Source organism: Lipophrys pholis, assembly GCF_963383615.2.
Source record: "Lipophrys pholis genome assembly, chromosome: 12".
In the NCBI taxonomy this organism is placed as follows: Eukaryota; Metazoa; Chordata; class Actinopteri; order Blenniiformes; family Blenniidae; genus Lipophrys; species Lipophrys pholis.
This window is the reverse complement of record NC_137641.1, coordinates 20828648-20851968: the sequence shown is the minus strand read 5'-3', so window position 1 is coordinate 20851968 and position 23321 is coordinate 20828648. Positions and strand designations below refer to the sequence as shown.

At 42.3% G+C, this 23321-nt stretch overlaps 1 protein-coding gene across 2 annotated transcripts; it reads right to left on the bottom strand.

The window, feature by feature from the left end:
* Positions 1-1655: 1655 nt before the first annotated feature.
* On the bottom strand, positions 1656-22571 carry rnf34b (ring finger protein 34b). Of its 2 annotated transcripts, none has more exons than XM_080477171.1 (8): positions 22456-22571; positions 14415-14633; positions 11369-11914; positions 7742-7804; positions 7424-7637; positions 7306-7329; positions 6782-6823; positions 1656-4170 (listed from the first exon to the last, which is right to left on the bottom strand). In XM_080477171.1, the coding sequence occupies exons 1-8, from the start codon at positions 22459-22461 to the stop codon at positions 3986-3988; spliced, it is 1299 nt and encodes a 432-aa protein (XP_080333297.1). In that variant the 5' UTR covers positions 22462-22571; the 3' UTR covers positions 1656-3985. The 2 variants fall into 2 exon arrangements, with proteins under 2 accessions (XP_080333297.1, XP_080333298.1); XM_080477172.1 differs by having other exon boundaries at positions 7436-7637.
* Positions 22572-23321: the final 750 nt, after the last annotated feature.

Below are 23321 nucleotides of genomic sequence, written 5' to 3'. Positions count from 1 at the left end.
AGAAGTTATTTGCACTGATGCGGTCAGTATGAATACGTGAATGTATTCTCACATACACTATACAATGTACAGTGTATAAAGCATATTTTTCAACACTAAAGTGTTCTGCTAATTTTACTAACAACTCGTAGTTAACCGGGTTATATTGCGACGTACGTGCACTGAGACATCTCCGCCCAGTCTCCGTCCCTCTTCAGTATTACGGCTGCTTTGTGGAGGAATTCTTTCAGCTCTGCATGCAGCAAAGAAACGTTTACACCACAGTCAGTAGATCAAGTAAATGTTAACTAATGTAACCATCAGTTTACCCCAGTGCTTAACGGCCGTCCCCATAAGAAAAGAAGTGCTGAGTCAGGAATCGGCAGGGCCGGAGGACGAGACACTGAGGCGAGTTACCCCCCCCCCCCCCCCCCCCCCAAAAAAAAAGATGTGTGAGCAGACTGGCAAGTATAAATGGATAAAATGATCATTTACTGTTTTTTACAGCCAAGATTGTTTATTTCCCCCCGTGGTGTTTATTCCCAAAATATATAATTCCAGAAATGTTGCCAAAAGTGGTGATTTCTCTTTCTAAGAAGTGAATAATAGTTTTATTTGAAGCGTTGTGAAGCAGTGGTAGAAACTTTCAAGGTGGCGCTAATGACAGAGTTCAGAAACTCAGAACTAATAAACTAACCAAGAAAATATAACACCAAACATTGTTGTTTTGTATTGTCGTTGAGAAAAAAGACTGCCCCCGTTTCTTTTTGTTTCTATATTTTCTGTAAAGAGGAAGATTTTGTGGAAAAAAAGATGAAAGAGATTTTTTTTGTTTGTTCTTAAGTCTGAGAGTTCACTGAAGATCTTGTGTATTGACACTGGTTGTGTTTTTTTTTTTTTCTTGTTAATGATGGAAACTATGTTCATTTTCCTAACGAGGGATTTTGCAGTTGGAGCGTGTTTTTAAAAAAAAAGATATGTCCATCTTACAGATTTATTAAGTTTTCATTTTCCATCTTTTAATGCAAAAACTGTTCTGAAGTCTTTTGTGTAACTCCTGAAAAGCAGTCCATACAGTCCATTGGATGGGTTTACATTAAAGTTTTATGTTTTTATGAAGAAGAAGAAAAGAAAAAAAAAAAGTCTCCACGAAATATTTTAGTACATTACTTCAGATCTATCTATCTGTACATAATGTACACATAAAAGCCTCTAGGAACCTTTGAGACATTAAACTCATTTTAAATACTGAGCTGTGTGTAAGTTTGGTCCTTTTGAGGAAAATCAACACTCTGGATCTTCATTTGATGCCCGGCGTCTCCTGCTGCCCTCAGGCAGAAACTACAATACCTCAAGTACTCGTTTTCTACAATTTATTTGATATTTTACCTTTTTTTTTTTTTTGTAACCTGGTAAGTCATCAAGAAAATCTTATTTAGAAAGGCAAAAGTACCTTGCTTCGAGGAGGTCCTGGAGTTACTCGGTCCTGCTCCATGTGACGGATGGTATTGTGGTTTAACCCTCTTAAAAATACTTTTCATACAAGCACAAATCCTTGTGATGTAATGGAAATACTTACTCTGATCTTGTACATACGTTGTACTTCCATACACTTTCTAATTCTAATGTCACCATTTCCAAAAATGAAGAGCAGGTTTTTGTTTTTTTTTACCTTCCAGTTTGTAGTACTGCATTTTATTGAATCTAATAAATCATTTCCTCTTGTTTACCAAAATAAAAAGGTTCAACATTCAAAATATAAAGATCCAGGATTATGAGTGCTCATGATATCCTCCCACTCAGGATAAGACTGTAGCTGCCCATGAGAGACATCTTGGAGAAACAGCAGCATGAACAAATGGACCGACACAGTTACAGTGTTGATTACAGTGCGAGTGTCACTTTTTTTGAGGGGGGGGGGGGTTTGAAGCAGATGACAATAAAAAAAAAAGGTGCTAGAAAGCAGGAGGATGATGCAGCTTTAATGGCCGGAGAATGACACCATGGAAAAGAACCTCTTCTCACCACAACCAGCAGAAATACATTCTGAAAAAAAAAACCCCACGTGTTTTCTTTTATTTTTCAACCTCTGCACTTGATTAGACTTTTAGCTCGTGTCATCACCCTAGTAAATGGAAAAATATACATTTAATAACTTATCAATAAACAACAATAAAAGCTATCTATGCAATTCACTTAACAGCAATTCAATTGCATTTTTCTTTTTTTTTTTTTGAAACATACCACAGGCATACTGTACACATATTTTAGTGACATCTGAGTTCAACTGGATCTCATGACAAGAAGAACGTGTTTTATTTGCATAACAGGTTAAAATAAAAAGGGCTTCCTCTGCCTCCGGCTTTGATATTTGGTAGGTCGGCTCAACGATATGACGTTAAAAGTTCATGTCACGCTCAAAAAAAAAAAAAAGAGGACGTAGCACCTGTTATTTACCTAAGATTTGACATAAAACACAATCAAAACACTTTGAGTGAGGTGGTATTGCTGGATGAAAGTTATTCAAAATTATGCAACAATGAGTGTTTAAAGTATATTTTGAAGCGATTCTCCAAAACGGAAGGTCCCCTTGTAGGTTTGTTCTGCTGACGCTTTCAGGTGCATTTCAGAATGTTCTTTAAAGATGCAGTGTGTAATAATTTAACTTGAAAAATTAGCAGATCCATTGATGCCTACGTGCTGCTGTGAGCAGTGTTGTGAAGAAAACAAAAAAAGAAAAAAGTGGACTGAAAATAGACCGTGACCTCTGTAGGCTGGGGCTATGTTACACACAGTGTATATAATCACAATGCTGGAGTCTGCAGCCACCTACTGCTCAATAATGAAATTAAATTTTACATATGCTGCACCTTCAGAGGCGATGACTCACTCACATTAATAAAGAAACTGTGAAATGTGTCTGAAAGCGCCACAAAAACGCCTGGCCGTGGTCCCCAGATCAGACTGATGTTCTCGCCAGATTTGACAACAGGAATGTACACCTGCCTGTGGGGTGACCAACCAGCAGAGAGAGTTTGAGGGGACAAAAAGAGGTGAAACTATCACATCCGTCACACAGCAAGAGTTAAACAGTTTACATATACACACTTTTATTTCCTTAAAGTGGAAAAAAGAGAGTAAACTATCACACCAAACTTGCTGGTTATGAGATGCATATACTGTTAAATCTGAACCAAATACCCACTGAAGGCATGATTTTTGGCACCCTACGTTGCTCTGTGTGTGAAAAGAGATGACTCAGTGCATGTGGCTCAACAAATAGATTATTAGTATTTTTTTCTTCTTCTAATATTGCACATCCTATAATAACACTGAGGGGAGATATCACTGTGTCATGTGGCATGACTGTGTAAACCATATTGACTCTAACCCTGGGATCTTATATATTTTTCCATCGCGCTGCTGCTGCTGCCGCCATTCTCAACCACTATCAACACGCTTCACTTCAAGTATCCACAGGATCGCCTCGTCTCCTCCCCTGTGACCAGAATCTTAACGGAGGATGGAGAGCAGGAAGTGATGGCAGGTTGTTCTGCTGTGTGTTTGACAGACCAGAGAGAGCGACAGAGAGAGAGAGAGAGAGCGTCCCCGTGCAGTCGATGACGGCCCGTCAGGGAGGACAAGTGGGATTGGACCATGAGTTAGTCAGGGGGGGGGGGGGGCAAAACCATGGTAGGCCAGAGGCAACAGTCTGATTCTTGAAGACCGGGAAGTTGCTCACGCCTGCTGCAGCATCCGGCCCTGCGAGACGTCATGCACGGCAGTTCATCCTCAGTGATAAAACTCAGTGCTCGGGACACGTGCACGCCCGAGGGCCGCTCTGATGCACTCTCTCTCACACACACACACACACACACACACACACACACACACACACACACACACACACACACACACACACACACACACACACACACACACACACACACACACACACACACACACACACACACACACACACACACACACGTAGAGTTTTTTTTTTTTAAGACTTGAAGACATGCACTGCCCGCACGACGTACTGCCTGCAGATGGGACACTCGCTCATCCTCTTGCCACATTTGGTGCAGGTGACCATGTGACCACATTCCAGTAGCACACAGTCTATGATGGCGTCCATACAGATACGGCACAGGTTCTCATCAGCCGCCAGCTGAGCTTTGACACCATCTGTGGATGGAAATGTAATAAAAAAAGAAGACAATCCCATCAACAGTTGTTCTGTGTGATCTCATTAAACTAAGAAATGATGTGCAGGTGAAGCTGAGAGCAACAACAATGACACAATCAACATCAGAGCTGTTCCCCTCTTCTGCAACTCTGTGCTCCAGTGAGTTTTACCTCTTATTCAATCTAAAATAAGTTCAAAATTACTAAAATTACTTTTCTGGATCTTCTGAAACACTATCTGAAATTACATCAGTATCAACCAGGGGCTCCCAGCACGGTGCGAGCAGGCGGCTGGTTTCCTGCAGGGATCTGGTGAGTAGGCATGTCTAAAAATAGTGGCCATTAGATTCATTGATATGAGAGTTTTTGACCCAAGTCATTATGACTAAATCCTACAAATGTGCTCATTCATTGAGAACCAGCAACTTTATTTTTAACGCAATAACCAAAAAACAGTGTTTACTGACTTGTAAGTGTTTCGATGAATTGAGGTTAACATTAATGAATAATGTTTCGTGTTTAAATATATGTGTCACAGTGAATTATAGTGTTGATCGCTGCCTGAACCCTCTCACAGACAGTACATGGCTATTTATGGTTGTTCAGGGTGGACTTTCAGCCTTTTGTCTACAAAAGGGGCGATTGGTTGGTTGGACATTAAATTCAATTTCTGCTGATGACTGTTAATTACCAATTCAGCCACAGATAATTGTTCACGTTGACATTTCTGCTTTTTTTCCAATCGTACAGTAATTCCATCTCATTTACACAGTCTGAAAACATGCATTTGAGGATAATTGAGGACTATAAATCGCTGAGCTGAGATCTGCTCCGGCACCTCACGACCCTAAATTATATGAAGCCCGAGAGAAGCTGGATTTATCACACATAACCCTTCATCAGGCAAGTGATCTTATTGAGTAACCTACATTTCTTCATGTTGTTTATGCCTCACAGTAATAATCAGGTGGCAGAGACTAAATAGCTGTAATTACCATTGATGTTTCTCTTGTATGTGCATGACAACTCTAGTCAATACGATTGTGACAAGACCTGACATATGTTTTGTTTCTAACAGTAACAGAAGACATTGTTGTTTCTTACAACAGGTCAGAGCACCCGAGTGATACGTCTCATTTAATCATGTAAAAACAAAAGAATATATAATAATTTGACACTAAACTATGCAGGTGGTTCCAATGATCGGAACAGAAAACTGATGCATCTATTAGATCATGTTTACTGTGAATACTGTAGTACAGCAGTATTAGATATACATTTCATAGAATAATTGTATAACCTTCAACAGAAATCTTGCAGGACTTTGTGCGTGGAATATTTAAGGTATAAATAGTGACTCTAATGCTTCTCCAGGGTAGCAGACAGTTATCGACCCTTATTTACGATGATGTATTTTAGCATGCTACATTATTTATGTCTGTTGATCTTAATTTGTTTGAACTTTTAAAAGTCAGTTAACAAACTCCGATCATTTTGTTAATATTTTTCTTTGGTTGTTTTGAATGAATAAGCACAGCTTTGGAAATGTGTTCAAAATCCCAAATTTTACACATTTGTAAGAATTATCGAAATTGGGGACATTTTTCAAGGGAGCCAGTAACTCACATTCTAAAATCATATTATATTTACAATTTGGGCTACTCAAAGGCCCCTGAGGTCTACCAAGGGCTCTGCCCCTTCCCTCCCCCCAGCTTCTTTGTTCTGCCCTTATTCGAGCTGCTTGTTAAAGCAACTTTCCTGACAGGATCTGTAAACTCTTTTTCTGAATCTAATCATCTCACAACATGCAAGAAAATGTTTTATTGTCTGAAATGAGATGGACGACTGATGCCCAAATGAAAAAAACAAAACAAAACCCTATGAGCTGTCCATTTGCTCCTTTGGGGCAGAACGATGCGCTAATCCTTATTCTGCTAACACATGCTGACAGCAGACACACACGCACATGCACACGCACATGCACACGCACACGCACACGCACACGCACACGCACACGCACACACACACGCACACACACACGCACACACACACACACACACACACACACACACACTGGAGTTAACCAGCTGATTCCCGGCTGATCAGAGGGTGAGTGGCCTAAATGTGGCTGCTGCCGCTCACTTCTTCTGCGACAGTAAAAGGCCAATCCAGTTGCCGCCTGTCAGTTCCCTCCACACTGCTGAGTATTGAGCCCTTTATGTCAACAGGGAGGCTTGATAGTGTAATTACACCTGATGGAGACGTGCTGCTGCTGGAGTACTATGATGGCTCATCAAGCAGTAAAGGCTCTCAGAGAGAGAGAGCATTAGGAGGATGAGAGGCTGTCCTTCATAATAAAAGGGGATGGCGCACGGAAAGAAAAGAAACACAAGTGACAGGACGAGAAGACATTGAAGGGGGCAGGAGATAAGGACTCCAGTCACTGAAATGTGATAATATGAAGGATGATGATAAGAATGGAGCGGGGGAGAAATGGCTGCGGCATGCCTTTTCTGCTGACTGCGAGCAGATGGACAGTAACAGCGGCAATGCGGTGATGTTCATGGGGATGAAAAAGGTGCATTAAGGGGCTTTTAGAATAATATCTTACCTCCAACTCCACTGTTGCAGAGAGGTGGAGGATATGCAACCACTTTATATATGAGAACGAGCAGTAATAAAGAAAATTGATTAGTTCAGGGAACAGTGAATCCGCCCTTTCAAGGAAAGTAAACAGTGAAGCAACAGCTATGTCAGTATCGTTTTGCATTGCAAGCTTCTTTACATAATCGGGAGCTCATTACATTAGTGAACACATGAAAAGACAAGGTCATATACAGGCACATCTCAACAAATTTAAAAAAACGTCAATTGAATTCTAATTATGGATTATAAAAAAAAAGGAAATAAAAGGATTTCGGGAAATATTATTCTAGAAAACTATATTTTTGATTTTCATGACTTCTAAGCTAAAATTGTAAAGAACAAAACAAAAAAAGTGATTTAAATATTTCAGTTCATATGAAATAAATCTGAACTATATAGAACTTTCCAAGTGTGAACTAAATGATGGTGGAAATTTTTGAAAGGCACCTGTATTACATTCATAAATATAAAGATCAAAAGGATAATTACCTGCCGTTATGCTCACATTTTCCACTAAAAGAAAAAAACAAGAGAGAATATTATTTTAGACATAGCAGCACTGACAAAGTGAAATTAAGTAAAGCTCAGAGAAATAAATAGCATTTACAAAGATGCTCACTGGATTTCCTGTTCTGCTCGTTTTCTCGGTAGAGCCGGTGCACCCGCTCCAGCAGCTCCCACTTTTCGCAGCAGCCGGAGTAATTGACAAAGTTCCTGGCGAGAATCTCTTTCAGCTGGCGGACGGAGAGGTTTTCTATCGCCTCCTCGTTGTCGAGATCCGACAGCGACGCCCTGATCCTCCTCTGCGTCGCCGGACTGACCTGCGACACGGGGAAACAGAGCTGCGATCACTGACTGCAGCAGGAGCGACTCCACTGCCAGGAGACAGTCGGCAGAAACCCAGAAGAAAAAACAAGCATCGAACCTCCATGAGATTCTCAGTGGGGTCCAGGTTCAAGAGGGATGCTGTTGGAGTATCCTCGTGTTCCTGTGTGAGTGGAAAATAAAGTGAATTTAGGAAAATTCGCATTATTAAAGGTCCCATATTATACAGTTTTTCAACAATTTCACATAGTTGTCAGGTCCAACATCACTGTATTCAAAGTGGACTGTCTCAAAGCCTTGGTCCTGAATTTCAGCCAGTCTAAAAATCCCTCTGGTGAGCTCCACTGAGAACAGGCTGTTTCTGTGTCTGTATCTTTAAATGCTAATGAGCTGTGTCTGTCTGCAAGGAGAAAAAATGGCGCCCGCTCTTCCTTTTTGAGGGCAGAGCTCATCTACCTGTGGGAGGGTCACAGGGAGTCTGCACTACCAGAGGGAGCGGTTATTCCCCCAGTTGACTTCATGAAGGGAAAACTCTCTGATTTGCCTGTATGGACACACATTCGCCAACAGGTGGAGCAATCAAGTGATGGAGATGACAGACTTTCTTCAACCCTCCCCAACCCTGAAGTGATCAAGATGTATGAAGTGTGAAAGAAGACATCTTCTCTGAGTTAAATGAATGAATGCTGCAGCTAAACAGGGTCAAAATCTAACCAATCCATTATCTCTAAATGTCAGCCATTTGCTTAACAACATTGTAAAAACACTAATAACTACTAATGTTACTCGACATCCCTGAACGCCATGACAACTCAGACTGTGGCTGATTGGGATATATAATTTCTTTCCACACCACATGCCTCCACAAAAAGAACGGATTTTGATTTCACAGCGATCCGAGAATTAAGTTGCAACTGCTCCGATCTCTAATGAAGCCATGTTCAAATACTGACTCAGCTCTCCTTAACTCAGCAGTTAATTATTCTCTTTGAAGGTGGAGGTCAGGAATTTGCTGGATCAAAAGAGAATATACCGGCGCAGCGGAGCAGTGCAGGCGTTGTTAGGTACAAGAGCGTGGAGCGGTATTATCTCAGCCGCCGCTGCACTTTGAGGAGGCGATATTGTCCCTTTATTCTTTTTATCTGCTTAACAAAAGAGCGCTTGTGAAGCGCTGAAATAAGCTATGACTGATATCATGGAGTTCAGCGCCTCTGCCTCCATGCTGGGAAAAAGTAAAAAAAAAAAGTTCTTCTCCTCCGGCCGACCACATCGGTTGAGTTAAGATGTGTTAATAATGCAGCCGTCAGCGTCGCGGTGCGAGACGGCTGCCCTCGTGCTGCCTCGTGCTTTTGCTCAGACGGGACTCCTCAGAGACACAAACACGAGCAGCAGCCTCAGACTCGTGCTGAGCACCGAACGTCTCCGGAGCACAGCACTCCTCCGACTTGTTAGATTCCATTCAACTATCGCAAAACACACACAAGTACTAGAAAGCACTTGCATGATCTGCACAAGCTTCTCCTTACTTTTATGTCAACTGCAAATGTTCAGAAACATGCAACCGAATGTAAATCCATCTATTTCTACATTATTTATACCACTGGCACAAACATTGTGAACCTCTCCAATGAGAGAGACGTATAGAGGCTTTTTGCCAGTGGGCTTTAATAATGTATGAAAGGCAGGTCACACCCTGGACAGGTTGCCAGTCCATCACAGGACAAACACACAGAGAGACACGTGCTAAACACACCTGCAATGTAGACAACGATTAACCTTGAGAGGTGAGAGTGTCAACCACTAAACCACACTGCTACTCATTCTTCAAACTAATACATAGTTTGGCAAAACATCCTGAACGTAATCTCAATGTAATTAAGACAAATTAAAAAAACAAAACAAAAGCAAAACCGTAAGTGTAACAGGTATGACAACTGCAAACTTTATATACAGACTCACGCTATAATAAGAAGTTACTGTGGATTCACAGTATACTCGCTCTGGCAGTGCCAGTAAATAAAGTATTGACCCACTTTTCCATATGTAAGCTTTCACTCATTTAATTTCCAGTAGCATGGAGCATTCAGCATAATCCCAATGCCATCTGATAGACATAATTGTGACATGAAACGTGTTAATCCATCTGCTCTCTGCCAATCACAGACACCAACTCCTGTTTTGTTTGATCAAGACGTCAAGGGCACAGACCAGGTTTTTCATTAATGTCGGTCTTTATACCTCAAACTTTACCTTTAGCGGGACGTCAAACCGCTTAACCTGACTTAAGTTTGACAAGATTGAACATTTTAGGCAAGACGTAATTAAAGAATATAGTCAGTGTATTAGACACAATGTGCTTAATCTCAGTAACCGCGAACTTGACTAATGACTCGATGGACAATCACAGCTACACATGCAGCACTTTCTTTCTGTTGTTAAAATGTAAGAGAAAATTAAGAAATCATTGGCCTTTTAAAAAAAAAAATTATTAGTGAGGAGAATGCATACAAAACGTGAAGAGGATTTGACATCTCTGACTATAATAGGTATAAAGTAACTTAGCATTTTAACTGTAATAAAAAAATGAATACAAGCTTAACATTGTAAAATCTTACAGCAACATGTGAAAATGACTTTTCACTTGATTAAATACAAAACTGAAGTCACACCAAACTTGTGGGCCAGAACATTATTATTTATAAATGAAATCTGTAAAAATCCTAAGGAGAAATCACAGAATATTAACAACAACAAAAAAAGATATTTATTTTATGATTAAATGTAATATTCTCTCATCCTGTCAATCACCACGTGCTTTAAGATATTAAATCCCAAGGTAACTGATCCAGAAATCACATATTCAATGTATTTTTCAGCTCCAGCTGTCAAGGAAGAAGCCTGAAAAGTGGATCAGAAGACATCAATGCTCTGCAAACATCTCATCAAAATAGTTATCCAGTGAAACATGCACTTTCAATCTTTAGTTGCAGGAGTAGTTAAAACATGTTTCCACTTCACAGCCTCAATAAGCAGTACAGCTTTATGTTTATAACCGAGAATCGGACTTTAACATCAGAAATCCTGAAGAGAAATAAGAGATACATGAGGTATAAATTTAGAGGAGGAAATAAAAGTCATACATGGAGTCCTCCATATGTGTGCAGATGAGAGGAGAAGCTTCCGTGTTTCTGTTGTCTGGCGGCAGCTGTGACGCTGCGAGGACTTCTCAACCGGTGGGCCTGTTACGTAACAGAATCAGCCCATGTAACAGAACTAAAAAAGGCAAAAGGCATAAGCTGCCTGGCTGGCTGAGGACTGTGCGCTCACACGGGGCTTACACAGCTGTTTCCAGCTGTCACATGGACGTGTTGTTGGACACTGGACGCGTGCAGCAAAGCTGAGCTTTTTCAAAACAAGTGCAGGGAGAACGCCCACTGACACGCGGAGGATTGTTCTGGGTTTCATTCATGATAAAACCAGGAAACTATAAAACCGCGGTGGACAGCGGAGAAGAAAGATTAAAGCCTGAAATATCTGACGTCTAAAGACGGGCCAGTTTGTCTGTTAGAGGGTTGCCGTCAACTTGTGTGTTGATTTCACCTTTGAAATTAACGATCTGGGATGGAATGAGGACAGATGTGAGAGAAGTATGGCGGATGTAAATCAGAGAGTGTGGAACGGCGTGTGCCTGTATGTTTGCAGTGTGTTGGTGTTTGTGTGCTCGAACCTGGCTGGTGGTCCCTGAGCTGTCACTTGGGCTGAGCACTTCTCCCTGAGAGGCGGACAGCACCGACTGTTCAGAGGTGGAGCGTGTCGCACAGCGGGGCGAGGCGGCGTGCGAGTGGGGGAGCGAGTGTAGACTGTCTGTGTCCCCTTCATCCTCCTCCTCCTCCTCCTCTTCTTCCTCTTCCTCCTCATGTGTGTCCTCTTCCTCCTCCTCCTCCTCCTCCTCCTCCTCCTCCTCGTCCTCGTCCTCTTCGTCTTCCTCCTCCTCTTCGTCCTCTTCGTCTTCCTCCATCACCGGCCTCGGGGTCTCCCTCGTGCCCTGATGACAGAGCACCAGGTCCACCAGGTCCTCCTTCTCCCTGCAGGTGTCGGTGGGGATGTTGCGTAGCAGCAGGTACTGGCGCAGGTCCTTCACCCGGAGCTGCATGAGCAGAGGCCGCTGGAAGGCCGTGCCCCGCAGCAGGTGGCAGGTCGTGCAGCAGCGCAGGTTTTCTTGCAGCACCGAACACAGGGCGCAGAAACTCTTTTTACAGTCGCAGCAGATGTGCTGTAAACGGAGAGAAGGGAATGAAAGATCTGATCAGCTATTCTTCTTCTAGTGGCTGAAGGCACCAAAACCTCCTTTCAAAAACTACGCTCAACATTTCTAGACAGACCCTGATGAGTGACTTCTGACAGCATGTTAAACTGTTTACACTGCTCTTTACTTTTGATGAATAAATAAGCTAATGAAAAACACTTATCTGATTGGAGCATTGAAAAGGGGAGAAGAGATACTAAAGTCACAGAAGCTATTAAATCACTGATCAAGTTTGCGAAGGCCTATAAGTTTGGGTATTACTGTAACCATATTAAAACTTTCTATTGCGCAGTAACGAAACACGTTACAACATTGGATTTAGTGATTCTCTTACAGTTTTCATTACACACAATGTTCATCAATCAGCTTGACCTCTTTCTTTATTCAGCATGATCAATGAGAGAAGCTTATCTTTAAATTATAATGTGAGACGAGACAGTTATACACGTTCTCGTCCCTAAAGGGAAGCTCATTTGTTGCAGGTGCGAGTGCAGAAAGAATTTAAAATGCAGCATTTTGTAGAACAATGAAATTACAGTGCACATGTAGAGTGAACCTACAGTGCAACGGTAATGTGTGTCCGTAAAAAATACCAAAACCATAATTTTTCCGTTGAGCACATTAATGAACAGAGAGGGAAAGTAATCTTCCCTCAGAGGGGGACGTGTTCGTACATGAACTGGTCTGCTAAAATAGGACCAGGTTTACTTTTTAGCTGTGTGAGCAATTCTCCTTTATTTGTGTAAAATGTGATGTTTTCCTATCCTAACTAGGATCACAGAGGTTAGAGCCAATCGGAGTCGACACCCGGCGAAAGGTGGAGGACAAACCCTGAACACAGTGTCTGTCGTTCACGAGTCTAACGCAGACAGACAAGACAAGCATAAACAGCCCGTTTTCACACCTAAAGTCAGAGTCATCAATTATTGTGGTATGCATGTATTGAAGGAGCTGCAGTTCTATCAAAAACATGCAACAATCAATACGCTTGAATCTTTACAAAGAACGTTTCTGTCTACATCATTAACTCTCAACCGATTTTCCTTGGCGCTTCCGAAGACCACCTCTGACGAAGACTACGATCTGTAATTTGCTAAAATAAATGTCTGAAGACGCAATAACAGAAAATCTTCCAAATCAAACTCTGATTTTGTTTTCACACAAGAACAAGAACGTATCAGTCAAGTGTAAAATGGGAAAGTCGATAAACATGTCTGATCCTCTTCAGCAGCGCTGCAGCAACAAATAGTATTAAATCAAAGTATTATGTCCCCATTACTCGGATCTGTGCTGGTTTATGGAAGTTTTAACATTAAACTGGAAATTGTTAACTAAACTTTTTTTTTTCTCCTGTAGACAAAACATTTATAATGATTTGTGACAAAGACAACCACGCTTTTTTTTTTTTTTTTTTTTTAAACATGATCTCAAAACCGATCCTCATGTGGCCATATAGGTACCTGAAATGGATTCAAATAACAAAGATGAACCTACAGAATCAGAAGCCCACAGAGCCCAGTCATTCTGAGGAGAGAGAAAAGATGAACCAACCATCTGTAGCTCCTGGTGATGTCTGACATTTCACAGGCTTAACGTTGCCTCCTGATACAGAGCAGCCGAGTGGATTGACACTTCAAATGGGCAGAAAAGCAGGTCGGCCACGGCTCTAAACATTTCCTTATCACTTGTGCCCAAATGTGCTCCGGGTCCACCAGAAGCACATTTCCACAGTAACAGAGACTTTTTCTTCAATCATTTGTAGTTAATCTCCCCGCGGGCCTTTTTTCATACTATGAAAATATCACTGTGACGGCGTCGACCCGCCGTCAGAAAGGCAACTGGTGTGGAGAGGAAGAGGAGCACTGCGGCGTTCTCGTCAGTGCGTCTGACAGTCAGACAGAAATACTCTGACACAGTGAGACGTGCCGGGACCCTGGAAATGCCACCGTGACTGCATGTTACTGTGAAACGGCTTGTATGCAAAGATAATCTCACCTGGGGAAATAAAGATGCGATAAAGGTATTTTTGAAATGACCTTATTTGTGCAGTCATTAAAGACAAGTTCACAAATTGTCAAAAAAAAACAAGTAAAAAAAAAAACATCTGACATTTGTTAATGTAGAACAAGCCAAATCCATTTATTATAGCTTGGGTGTAACATTGTGGAAAAGGACATAATACAGTTTTGCTTTTGCAGGTTTTCAAGATAAAAATGACCTTGATCTAAGATCTGACTGGGTAATTATAGATTTCACTGTATCCTTACATGCATTATGAACAGAGCTGCTCTTTATAACGGCACGCCATAACCCAGATGGCGAAAAAGCTGACTAAATGACGAAGAGACACTTGAGCTCTGCAGGCTTTGTAATAGATGTTTTCATATATGGACCCTGCCAAGAGGAGAAGACGTGCAGTCTGAAGTCCATTAATAAAGCGTCTAAGATTGTACGTGAAACACCAAACCTTGCGTCTGAAGACAGAGAAGGCCAGTCCGCAGGCCTTGCACAGCTGCCCGGCGCTCCCTGAGCTGGTGGGTGGGTAAGTGGAGTACCCGGCGCTGGGGGCAAAGCGGAAGGGCCCCGCCCCCGCTCCAAACCCCGGCTGCTGCGCCCGCACCGTGCCCGTGCCCATCACCTCGTTCAGCAGCCCGCAGCATGACGCCCACATGGACGATGCCCCTGCCTGTGAAGACACCAAGCAGAATCAAAATCCAGGCTCTCCTCGGAAATGTATTCCTGATTTCTGTTCACATACGAATGGGCTCTGTTTATTCCTTCATGGCGCCGTTTACCTGATTTCATAGTAAAACTTAAACTGTCGTTTATCTGTGAAAGTTTCCGTCAATCTTACGTGCTCATTAAATATACTCACACTGCATCAAATATAAAAGTTCACCTTTTATAGACACATTTTTAAACATACATAGTTCTGTCAAATAAAACCTGAAAAAACAACAAATTCAATCTTAGTAGAAATATTGCTTGAAAAGTGAAAAACATAAATACAAGTGGTTCTGAACTGGCTGGCACACACTCAAGGTCAAAACTTCATCCAATGTCTGTTTGAAACTTGTCTGTTCTTTTTAAAATCAATGATATAAATGACAAATTACGAGTTTCCCCCTCCTCTTATGTGGTGAAATTAGACTTACTGGTCGTTATACAATATAAACTCTTTAAACGGACTGTAACTGATGCATTTATTTGTACTTCTCTACATGGTGGATCTGAAACAGGCCGAGCTGACACTTTGTTTGCGCCACTATTAGTCTTTGAAATCCTCTCCCGGGAGCCATACGCTATCATCTCGTCTTGATTAGAATAGAGTTCCTCATATATTATTTATTCATTGTCATTGGATGTTTTTGATGGAATTTAGAATTTTCCAAATATATGAAATTAACAAAGAAGTGAAATAAATTCAGGGAAATTTCATTAATTTATATTTCGATCAAATTTGTAGTTAAGCAACGACAACAAAAAAATAAACAATAAACAGGAAAAGTTATGAAATGAAAGCCGTTACATATATACTTGTCTGTCATTCAGGCATTCAGAAGACGACGCCAAGAAGCCTGAGGTGCATTTATTCAGATAGAGTTCACTGATCATGTTAAAGCACTTGCTGAAGGAGACGCTGTCCCTTGGCACGAGTTAAAAATGAGACAGATCAATGAATGTAAAGAGAGAGAGACAGACAGGGCGGCACGTTATTCAGAGTGCTCTTTGAGGTTAGAAATAATTTGGCAGTGCAAGACTCTAATGCCTTCTTTTAATAACGCTTTCCAACAAGTGCTGAGGCTTAACAGTCTTGGTCGCTGCGCCGCTTTGAGTTATGCTGAACCAGAAGACATGCGAGGTGTCTCCGTCTCACAACAATTCTCTTGTTTCGGGTCAAACGAGTGTTGGTGCTTTCTCTGAATGTCCCGAGGACACATTCAAACTTATTTTAGTTAGAACGCTCGGCCCGTAAACTGAAGTGAGATCAGGCGGATGTTTTCTTTCCAGCAGACGGCCCAGAGACGGAGAGCAAAGATGGCGTGATGGGAGTCACGGCTCCTTGGAGCATACTGATGAGAGGAGGAGGGAGGGGAGAATATGTCTTCTGTTGTTCCCCCCAGCATGCAGAATCAATAGCTGACGCGAGCATAATGGAGGCCCACTGTGGTTCCCGGCTCCGTGTGGGAAACAATGGAATTCACAGGGTCCTGCCATGTCTTTTCTAAAGGCAGCGCTCGGCTCTGGCTTGTCACAAACACCCTGTGATCTGACCTCACCCATCTGCTTAGGGATCTGTTATGTAATCTCAGGAACAAGGCACTATATGTGGAGTCAGGGCGAGGAGAACGCTCTGCCCCCACTGCAGAGCCAGGACGCATCTCCAGAGCCCCAAACCACCAGCAGTTTCGTTCATTTAACACTTTCTGGCAAAATGTGTTAATTCTTCTGCCCCATTATCCCCCCGTCATTAAACTAATGAATTCAAATTTAGATGAGCTCAGTTTCATTTAAAAAATTTTTTTTCTATATTACAGCTACCATTTTCAAAACACATTTATTCTTTTGATTATTTTTTCAATTAAATGATCAATAGCATAAAATGGAGGGGGAAAAAAGTGACTATTACCCAAAGCCCATGGTGATATCTTCAAATGAGTTGCTTTGCCTGCCCAACCAAGTAAAACTGCAAATCCTCAAAACAGGAGGCAATTATGAGTTCAAATTAATGGAGAAAAGTGTGTAATTGCCTATAAAATGTGTCCATCCAGTGATTCTGCACTAATAAGTAGTGTTTTTTTTTGTTGTTGTTGTTGTTCTGCACAGTGTTCTCGGTGTAATCACACACACAGCTGACTTCATCATAATTTACTCTCCTGGCTTTCTGTGAACAATAAGACCATGATGCATAATAACTTGCATTCCTCGCCCGTGGCATCAACTTGACCCAGTGGTTTGCTGCTTTAAAACGTCTGCCCGGTTAGACGCAGCCTTCCCCGTATTAGAGCGAAGCCACTAAAAGCAACATTTACTGCAATCCGGCAGGACGAGGAGCCGCTGCAGTCGGCCCCATGAAATCAGTCTTGTTTGGCTTTGAGCCAGCAGCACGAGTTCCCTCTTCTGTCACTTCAATTAGCGCACTGTAAGCCGCGCAGGCAGGGAGTCTCCAACAAACAAGTGACAAGAGCAAACATTGCATGTCATACACAGGGTGTGTTTTTTTTTTGGGGTGTTTTATAATTTACATTCCTCTCACATCTCTTAACTTGAACTCCGCTTCTGAGGATACCGTTTCAATCTGTGTCACTCCTCCTCACAACTTCTGGGCCTTTATAAGACGCCCTGTCCTTCCTTGAGAGCATTATTGAGATATATCTCTCTCTCACACAGTTCCAGCCAGGAAACATCTTGACCTGGACGTGCACAAACTGAGAGATGCACAGACTGAAATAGAATAACACACAAGGGACAGCAAACAAACATCTGACCCCATAAAATGAACTTTTTCGACTATAGAACTGACAAACAGCCTTGAAATCAACAAGTGCATCCGTTGGGGGCAGGAACATATCCGGAGCCTAAATGGGTCGCTGACAGATCGACACAGGCTGGAGCGTTTAACTATGAATGAATTAAAACTGAAAGAAACAGAAGGGCTTTTACCTCCCTGGGGCTGTTTTTGTGTGATTATGACTGTTTATTGCTGGAGAGTCAACAACCAATTCAAACAAAAACTGACTGGCGCAATTATTCAAGTGATGATGAATTTGTATTAAATTGCATTACGGGAAACACAGACCATGTGTTTGGGATCAGAAGTCAGAACTTCTCAATCTCGGTGAATTTCTATCTACTTTTTTTTTTTTCTGCCTCCTTTCTTCTAAACTGAATGAAGATTAAGGGGGAGAAATGCTGACCTACTTCTTTTGAGAAATAGTCCGTGAAATATCGTACAATGTACAAAACATCTTGATGCAGAACTTTTTCTATATAAACAAGAATATCCCCAGTCCGGTAGCTCAGGCTTGAAGTTTGCATGTTGTCCCTTTGCGTGACTTGTTTTTCTCCTGACAACATCCAAAAATGCGTTTGAGGTTGGATAGTGAATCTAAATTGCTGCGGGGTGTGTGTTTCTGTGTGTGTTCGCCCTGTGATGGACTGGCAACCTGTCCAAAGTGTAGAACCTGCCAACACCCACTGTCAGCGTTGAATACAGTTGTGGGTTTTTCTTTAGCATTCTGAACTCGGACTTCTCTCCGTCTCCTACATCTCACTTGTCTCCCTTAACCATAAAGAACAAGAAGAATAAAAAAGGAATAAATGGAAATCATCATACAATATAAGTTCTCCCAACTTGCTGGTTTGCAACATAAATATTGAAAGATTACATCTAAGGCTGTTTACAAGACTTGGGGAGGACTATTGCATATGTGGTTAAAATGTTGAGTAAAATCTTCAGCAGCTGCACAAAGAGCCTGTAAAGCCTTTTTCCAAAGTCTTAATAAATTCATCGGCTGGGCCTGAGAACTCCACAGCGCCACATAAGCTGACGCGAGCGTCAGGCCCAATGAATCCTAATGCATGTATTTTCTTACAGTGTCCACCTGCCGCCTCCTGAAGCCAGTGTCCAATTGATGCACTTCTCTTTTAAGGGGCAAACATTTGCACAGATCTAATATTTGCTGCCACATTGCTGAGGCTGATTGGGTGCATTTCTAAGGACGTTTTATCCATGCACACACTGATAAACACTGAGGACGTGGCATTTGCATGCATTTTATGAAGAAGGACCTTTATCAAGCTATTCTAATCATCTTCTGTCTCTCACACACACCTTTCATTTCCTCTTTCTGTCGGCACAGTCTTTTTTCTTCCCCTCATGCATTGACTGCAAATGTCACTCCTGCTGTGAAAACTCAGCTCGCTGGATGTTTATACCAAAATATAATGTCATCAGGGGAAAAAATTTAAATCATTCACTTATGGCCTTTTTTTTTGTCAGTTTTTTAAAGTAATGAGGCTAAATGCAATATTTTGTTTAAATACATATTACACAATCAGATGTGGTGACACTGGAGGTTGCGGATGCAAAATCTGTAGAACTATGGTGAGATATGCACATAAATCTCATGCTGCTACCAGCAATGTTTGGATTTGTGTCGACAAAACAGCAGATTTACACAGTCTGCCCTGATAGCAGAGGAGCGCTCGGGCCAGATTTTAGCCTTTGGTGTAGCACAATAAACAGATTTTGACTGCTGTGGGGACCGTCTTGCAATACAAAAATACAACTGGACTATTGCACCCCCCCCCCAGGACTCTCTTTATGGCTTTTCACTTCTATGTCTACTTTAGAAGTCAGATCCAAGAGACGTGAGTCTCTTTTGGAAGAGAGCATGATGCTCTGTGCTGCATCCTATAATTTATGAGTATTATCTCCCACGATGTCAAATGTTTGCTTATCGATGATGGGAAAATTCGAAATGTATGCAAGTATGGGGGGGGGGGATGAAAAAAAATCAAACAAGCAAGTTTTTAGTATCATAAATCCAATGGTAGGTTGAGCCCCGACTAAAATGACCTTGGAGGTGCACACTGTACGGCGGTCTTTCCCCGCTTCGAGAAGCATGCTTACACAACCACGGCTCACACCGGCCTCTTCCACAGGGGCGGAAAAGCTGCTTTTCAATTTAAACCAGATTAGTCAATAAAACACTGCATCCATTTTGTTGTCCTGGGACACGGTGATGTGAGTGATGATGCGCCTTAGGAAAAATAACTTCACACAGTTAAGCCCTCTGTTCTCCTATCTGAAAAAGATGTTGATAAACAGCCGTCAAAGAAAGCCTATTTATACATGTAAATTAAGAAAACGCTCAAATGTGTGTTGGTTTTTCACATGAAATCAGTTTAAAACAGTAATTACGGTGCTTTTATTGTGGTAATAGATTCCATCAATGTCACATGGCATTACTGATGCATTATACAAGTTGAATTACATTGTGTTATGTCTGAGGAGAGAAAAATATCCTCTGCGTCTGCAACTTGGCCCAATAAAACACTGGAGTAACTCCAGGGGCATCATGTGCTGCCAGCATTTTTATTCTCCAACACTGCTTTATATTCTATTCTTCATTACGTTCTATTCTTTCAAGGGTCTCATGTATAAAACAAACAAGTTCCCAAAAGACAAATGAGAGTGAAAACCAGTTGGGGAGAGCTTGTTTACTTACTTATGTCATAACTCTACAAGTAGAAACAACTAAACAAATTAACTTTTTTTTGGTTTGTTTTTTTTTGCAAATGTTTAAATCTGAATAGAAGTTTGGACAAAGGGACACTTCAAAACATCAAGTTCATGAACACAAGAGACCACGAACACAGGAGACTGCAGACCATCAAAGGCATTATGCTGTAAAGTCAATGTTTCAGGACACGATCGGGTCTGAAGTCCCAAAAGCTTCAGACAGACGTGAAAACACGCCTGAGAACAAAGACTTTGCGTGTGCTGCATGCGAGACCCGGCGGTGGTCCTGACAGCTTCCGAAACATACAGGGAAAAAACAGACGAAACACAAACAAAGAAATCATCTTCGCCCATGTGACAACGCTGCACAACACTTAAAAGAAACGCTGCAAAGTGAGAAAACACAACAAACACAGACACGCTGCCAGTAGCTAAATGTTTTGGTTTGTTGTGAGGCATCGGCGTCGTTGTTCAGACAAATCTCCGGCTCACCCCGCAGCGCTTCAACGTTCGCCTTATCTTAGTTTGCTGGTGTTTGTTGTATTTGCACGTCTTTTCTTTGGTCTCGGGGTAACTGCAGACACCAACTGCACCAGCGGTTTGCTGCTCCTCAGCACAGAGCTTCAGCGAAGCCTCCACGGTTCTAAAGCATTCACTTACTTTGCACCTCAGAACTTAATAGATTCCTTCTTTAAAGCTTGTCGGCTGTACACACTGAGATAACAACGAATCACAAATACTCACATTAATGCAGCGTTGAAGTATTTTGGGGTAACTTGCTCTATGTCATTTATAAACAGGTCATCTTGAGTATATGAGCACAATTAGAATTGATATGCAAACCTTTTCAGAGGCATGTTGGTAAGCCTTTGCATTTGTTTATCATAGCCTAATCACAATAGACTTGATGTTTTTGTTTAGGAAAATGCTTTGGATACTGTCTTGCCAGAAAAAGATCAACTGAATGTCTGGTGCATCCGACTCAGGGTCACGGGGAACTGGACACGTTCCAGCTGATATGAAAGGCAGGATAGACCCTGATAAGATCCATCAAAAGGCAAACAGAGAGAGAGAGAGAGAGAGAGAGAGAGAGAGAGAGAGAGAGAGAGAGAGAGAGAGAGAGTCACACACAAGCACGTTGACATCCTCGGGCAATTTAGTCACCAATTAACCTCAAGTTTTTAGACAGTGAGAGGAAACCCACACACTCACAGGGAGCAAAAGGGAAACTGTAAACAAAGAAAGGCCCCCAAGCCTGTACTTGAAAGGGGGATGTCCTCAGTGTGAGAGGAAGCAGTGTGAATGCAAACCCCGACCCCGCTGTGCACCGACAACACATCAGTACTTCTACATGTACAACTGAGGACACGTTCCCATGATCCTCTCCACCTCCTGCCAGTCATGTGTGACTGATGCTGATCACTGCAGTGTGAGTCCTGCCTCCACTTCACCTTCCACCGAGACTGACACCACAAACCTGCGAGCCCCAATGACATCACCAGCCTTCCTCTTCATCATCATCACCAGTCCTGAGCTGCCAAAGAGCATCATCACCTCCCCTCAGCGTGCTGCTGCTGCAACTGGCTGACACACACACACACACACACACACACACACACACACACACACACACACACACACACACACACACACACACACACACACACACACACACACACACACACACACACACACACACACACACACACACACGAAGGAGACTCCTGCACAAGCTGACACCTGAGAGGTGATCCTCTGTATCCTGAGACGTCTCTCTCTCTCTCTCTCTCTCTCTCTCTCTCTCTCTCTCTCTCTTTCTCTCTCTCTCTCTCTCTCTCTCTCTCTCTGCAGCCTCCATCTCGTTAAAGCGGATTAAAGCCGGACCATGAATGGACGTCGCTCCGACGGCTTGAGTACAGTGAACTATCACACCAGGGTCAACGCAGGCTCATTAAAGAGGCTGGACACTGTGGCCACTATTTGTCAGGTGGATGCAGGGAAAACGTTTCTTTCCAGGCACGATTATTATTCAAAAAAAAAAGAAAGAAATGAAGGAAACCTGATATTTAAAGACATGAATGTTGCATTAAAGCCTGTTGATATAATCAAGTGCATACAGATGAAGAGACATGAGGATGAGGGTATTCCCTGCCTCTCGGTGCAGTATCGTGCGCAAACCGTTATAAAAAAAAGAAAAAAAAGAAAGCCAGTAATGTAAATACACGCAAAGCTCCGCTCGGCTGCAGACGGACGCACATACCTTCATTGCACCTTCCGTCTGAGGAATCTGCCGAGTAATGTCGGGACGACGACCATTGCAAGTGCACCGGGAATCAAACCATTACGTCTTCCCTCTCTCCAGCTGCCACTGTGTGTGGAGTAGGCATAACGTCATGGTCAAGAGAGGCGCAGCCAATGGCGGAGCGCAGCCGGGCGCTGGTATCTTTACCGTCCAATCCGCCGGAGCGCACCAAGCAGAGGGGGCGGGGCCAGAGCCGTGCGTAAAGACGCAGCGACGCATCGTGCTATTTGCACAGCGGCGCTTCATTGTGGTGAATTATCTGTTTTCTCTCTTAACACTGATGAACGTGCTTAATAAGGCGCTCAGCTAAAAAAAAAAAAAAAAAAAAAATCACAAATTTGGTTCATCGTAAAATAATCCGCAGTATTTAAAGCTTAAGAAGCCATGTTTTTTCTTTTTCTTTTTGATGTTCCTTTTTCAGTAAGAAGAGTCAAACCCGAGCTTATCTCCCGCACCAGCACATGCAGTGTTATTTCTGTTTGCTAGGTACCAAAACTAAATGCGTACACAATCTTATTTAGCGCCATATTTAGACGGAGAGTGTCTGCGCCTGTGCTTGGATGATGTGTGTGCGCACAGGGCTGCAGTAAGGAGATTAGAGGGGTTTTCTTCCATCACATCCAGTACCCACTGTACACCAGAAGGGGGCAGCAGATAGCGATGCCACGTTATTTTTATTCTAATAATACTGTTATTATATTATTATTGTTATCAGTCAGACAGGACCCAGCCGCAGGGTGGAATAATGTCCATGGTGTTTGTACAGTATAATGCCAGATAGGGGGGTGTAATGCTACAGCGCTGAGTCTCTTTAAATTCCCCGC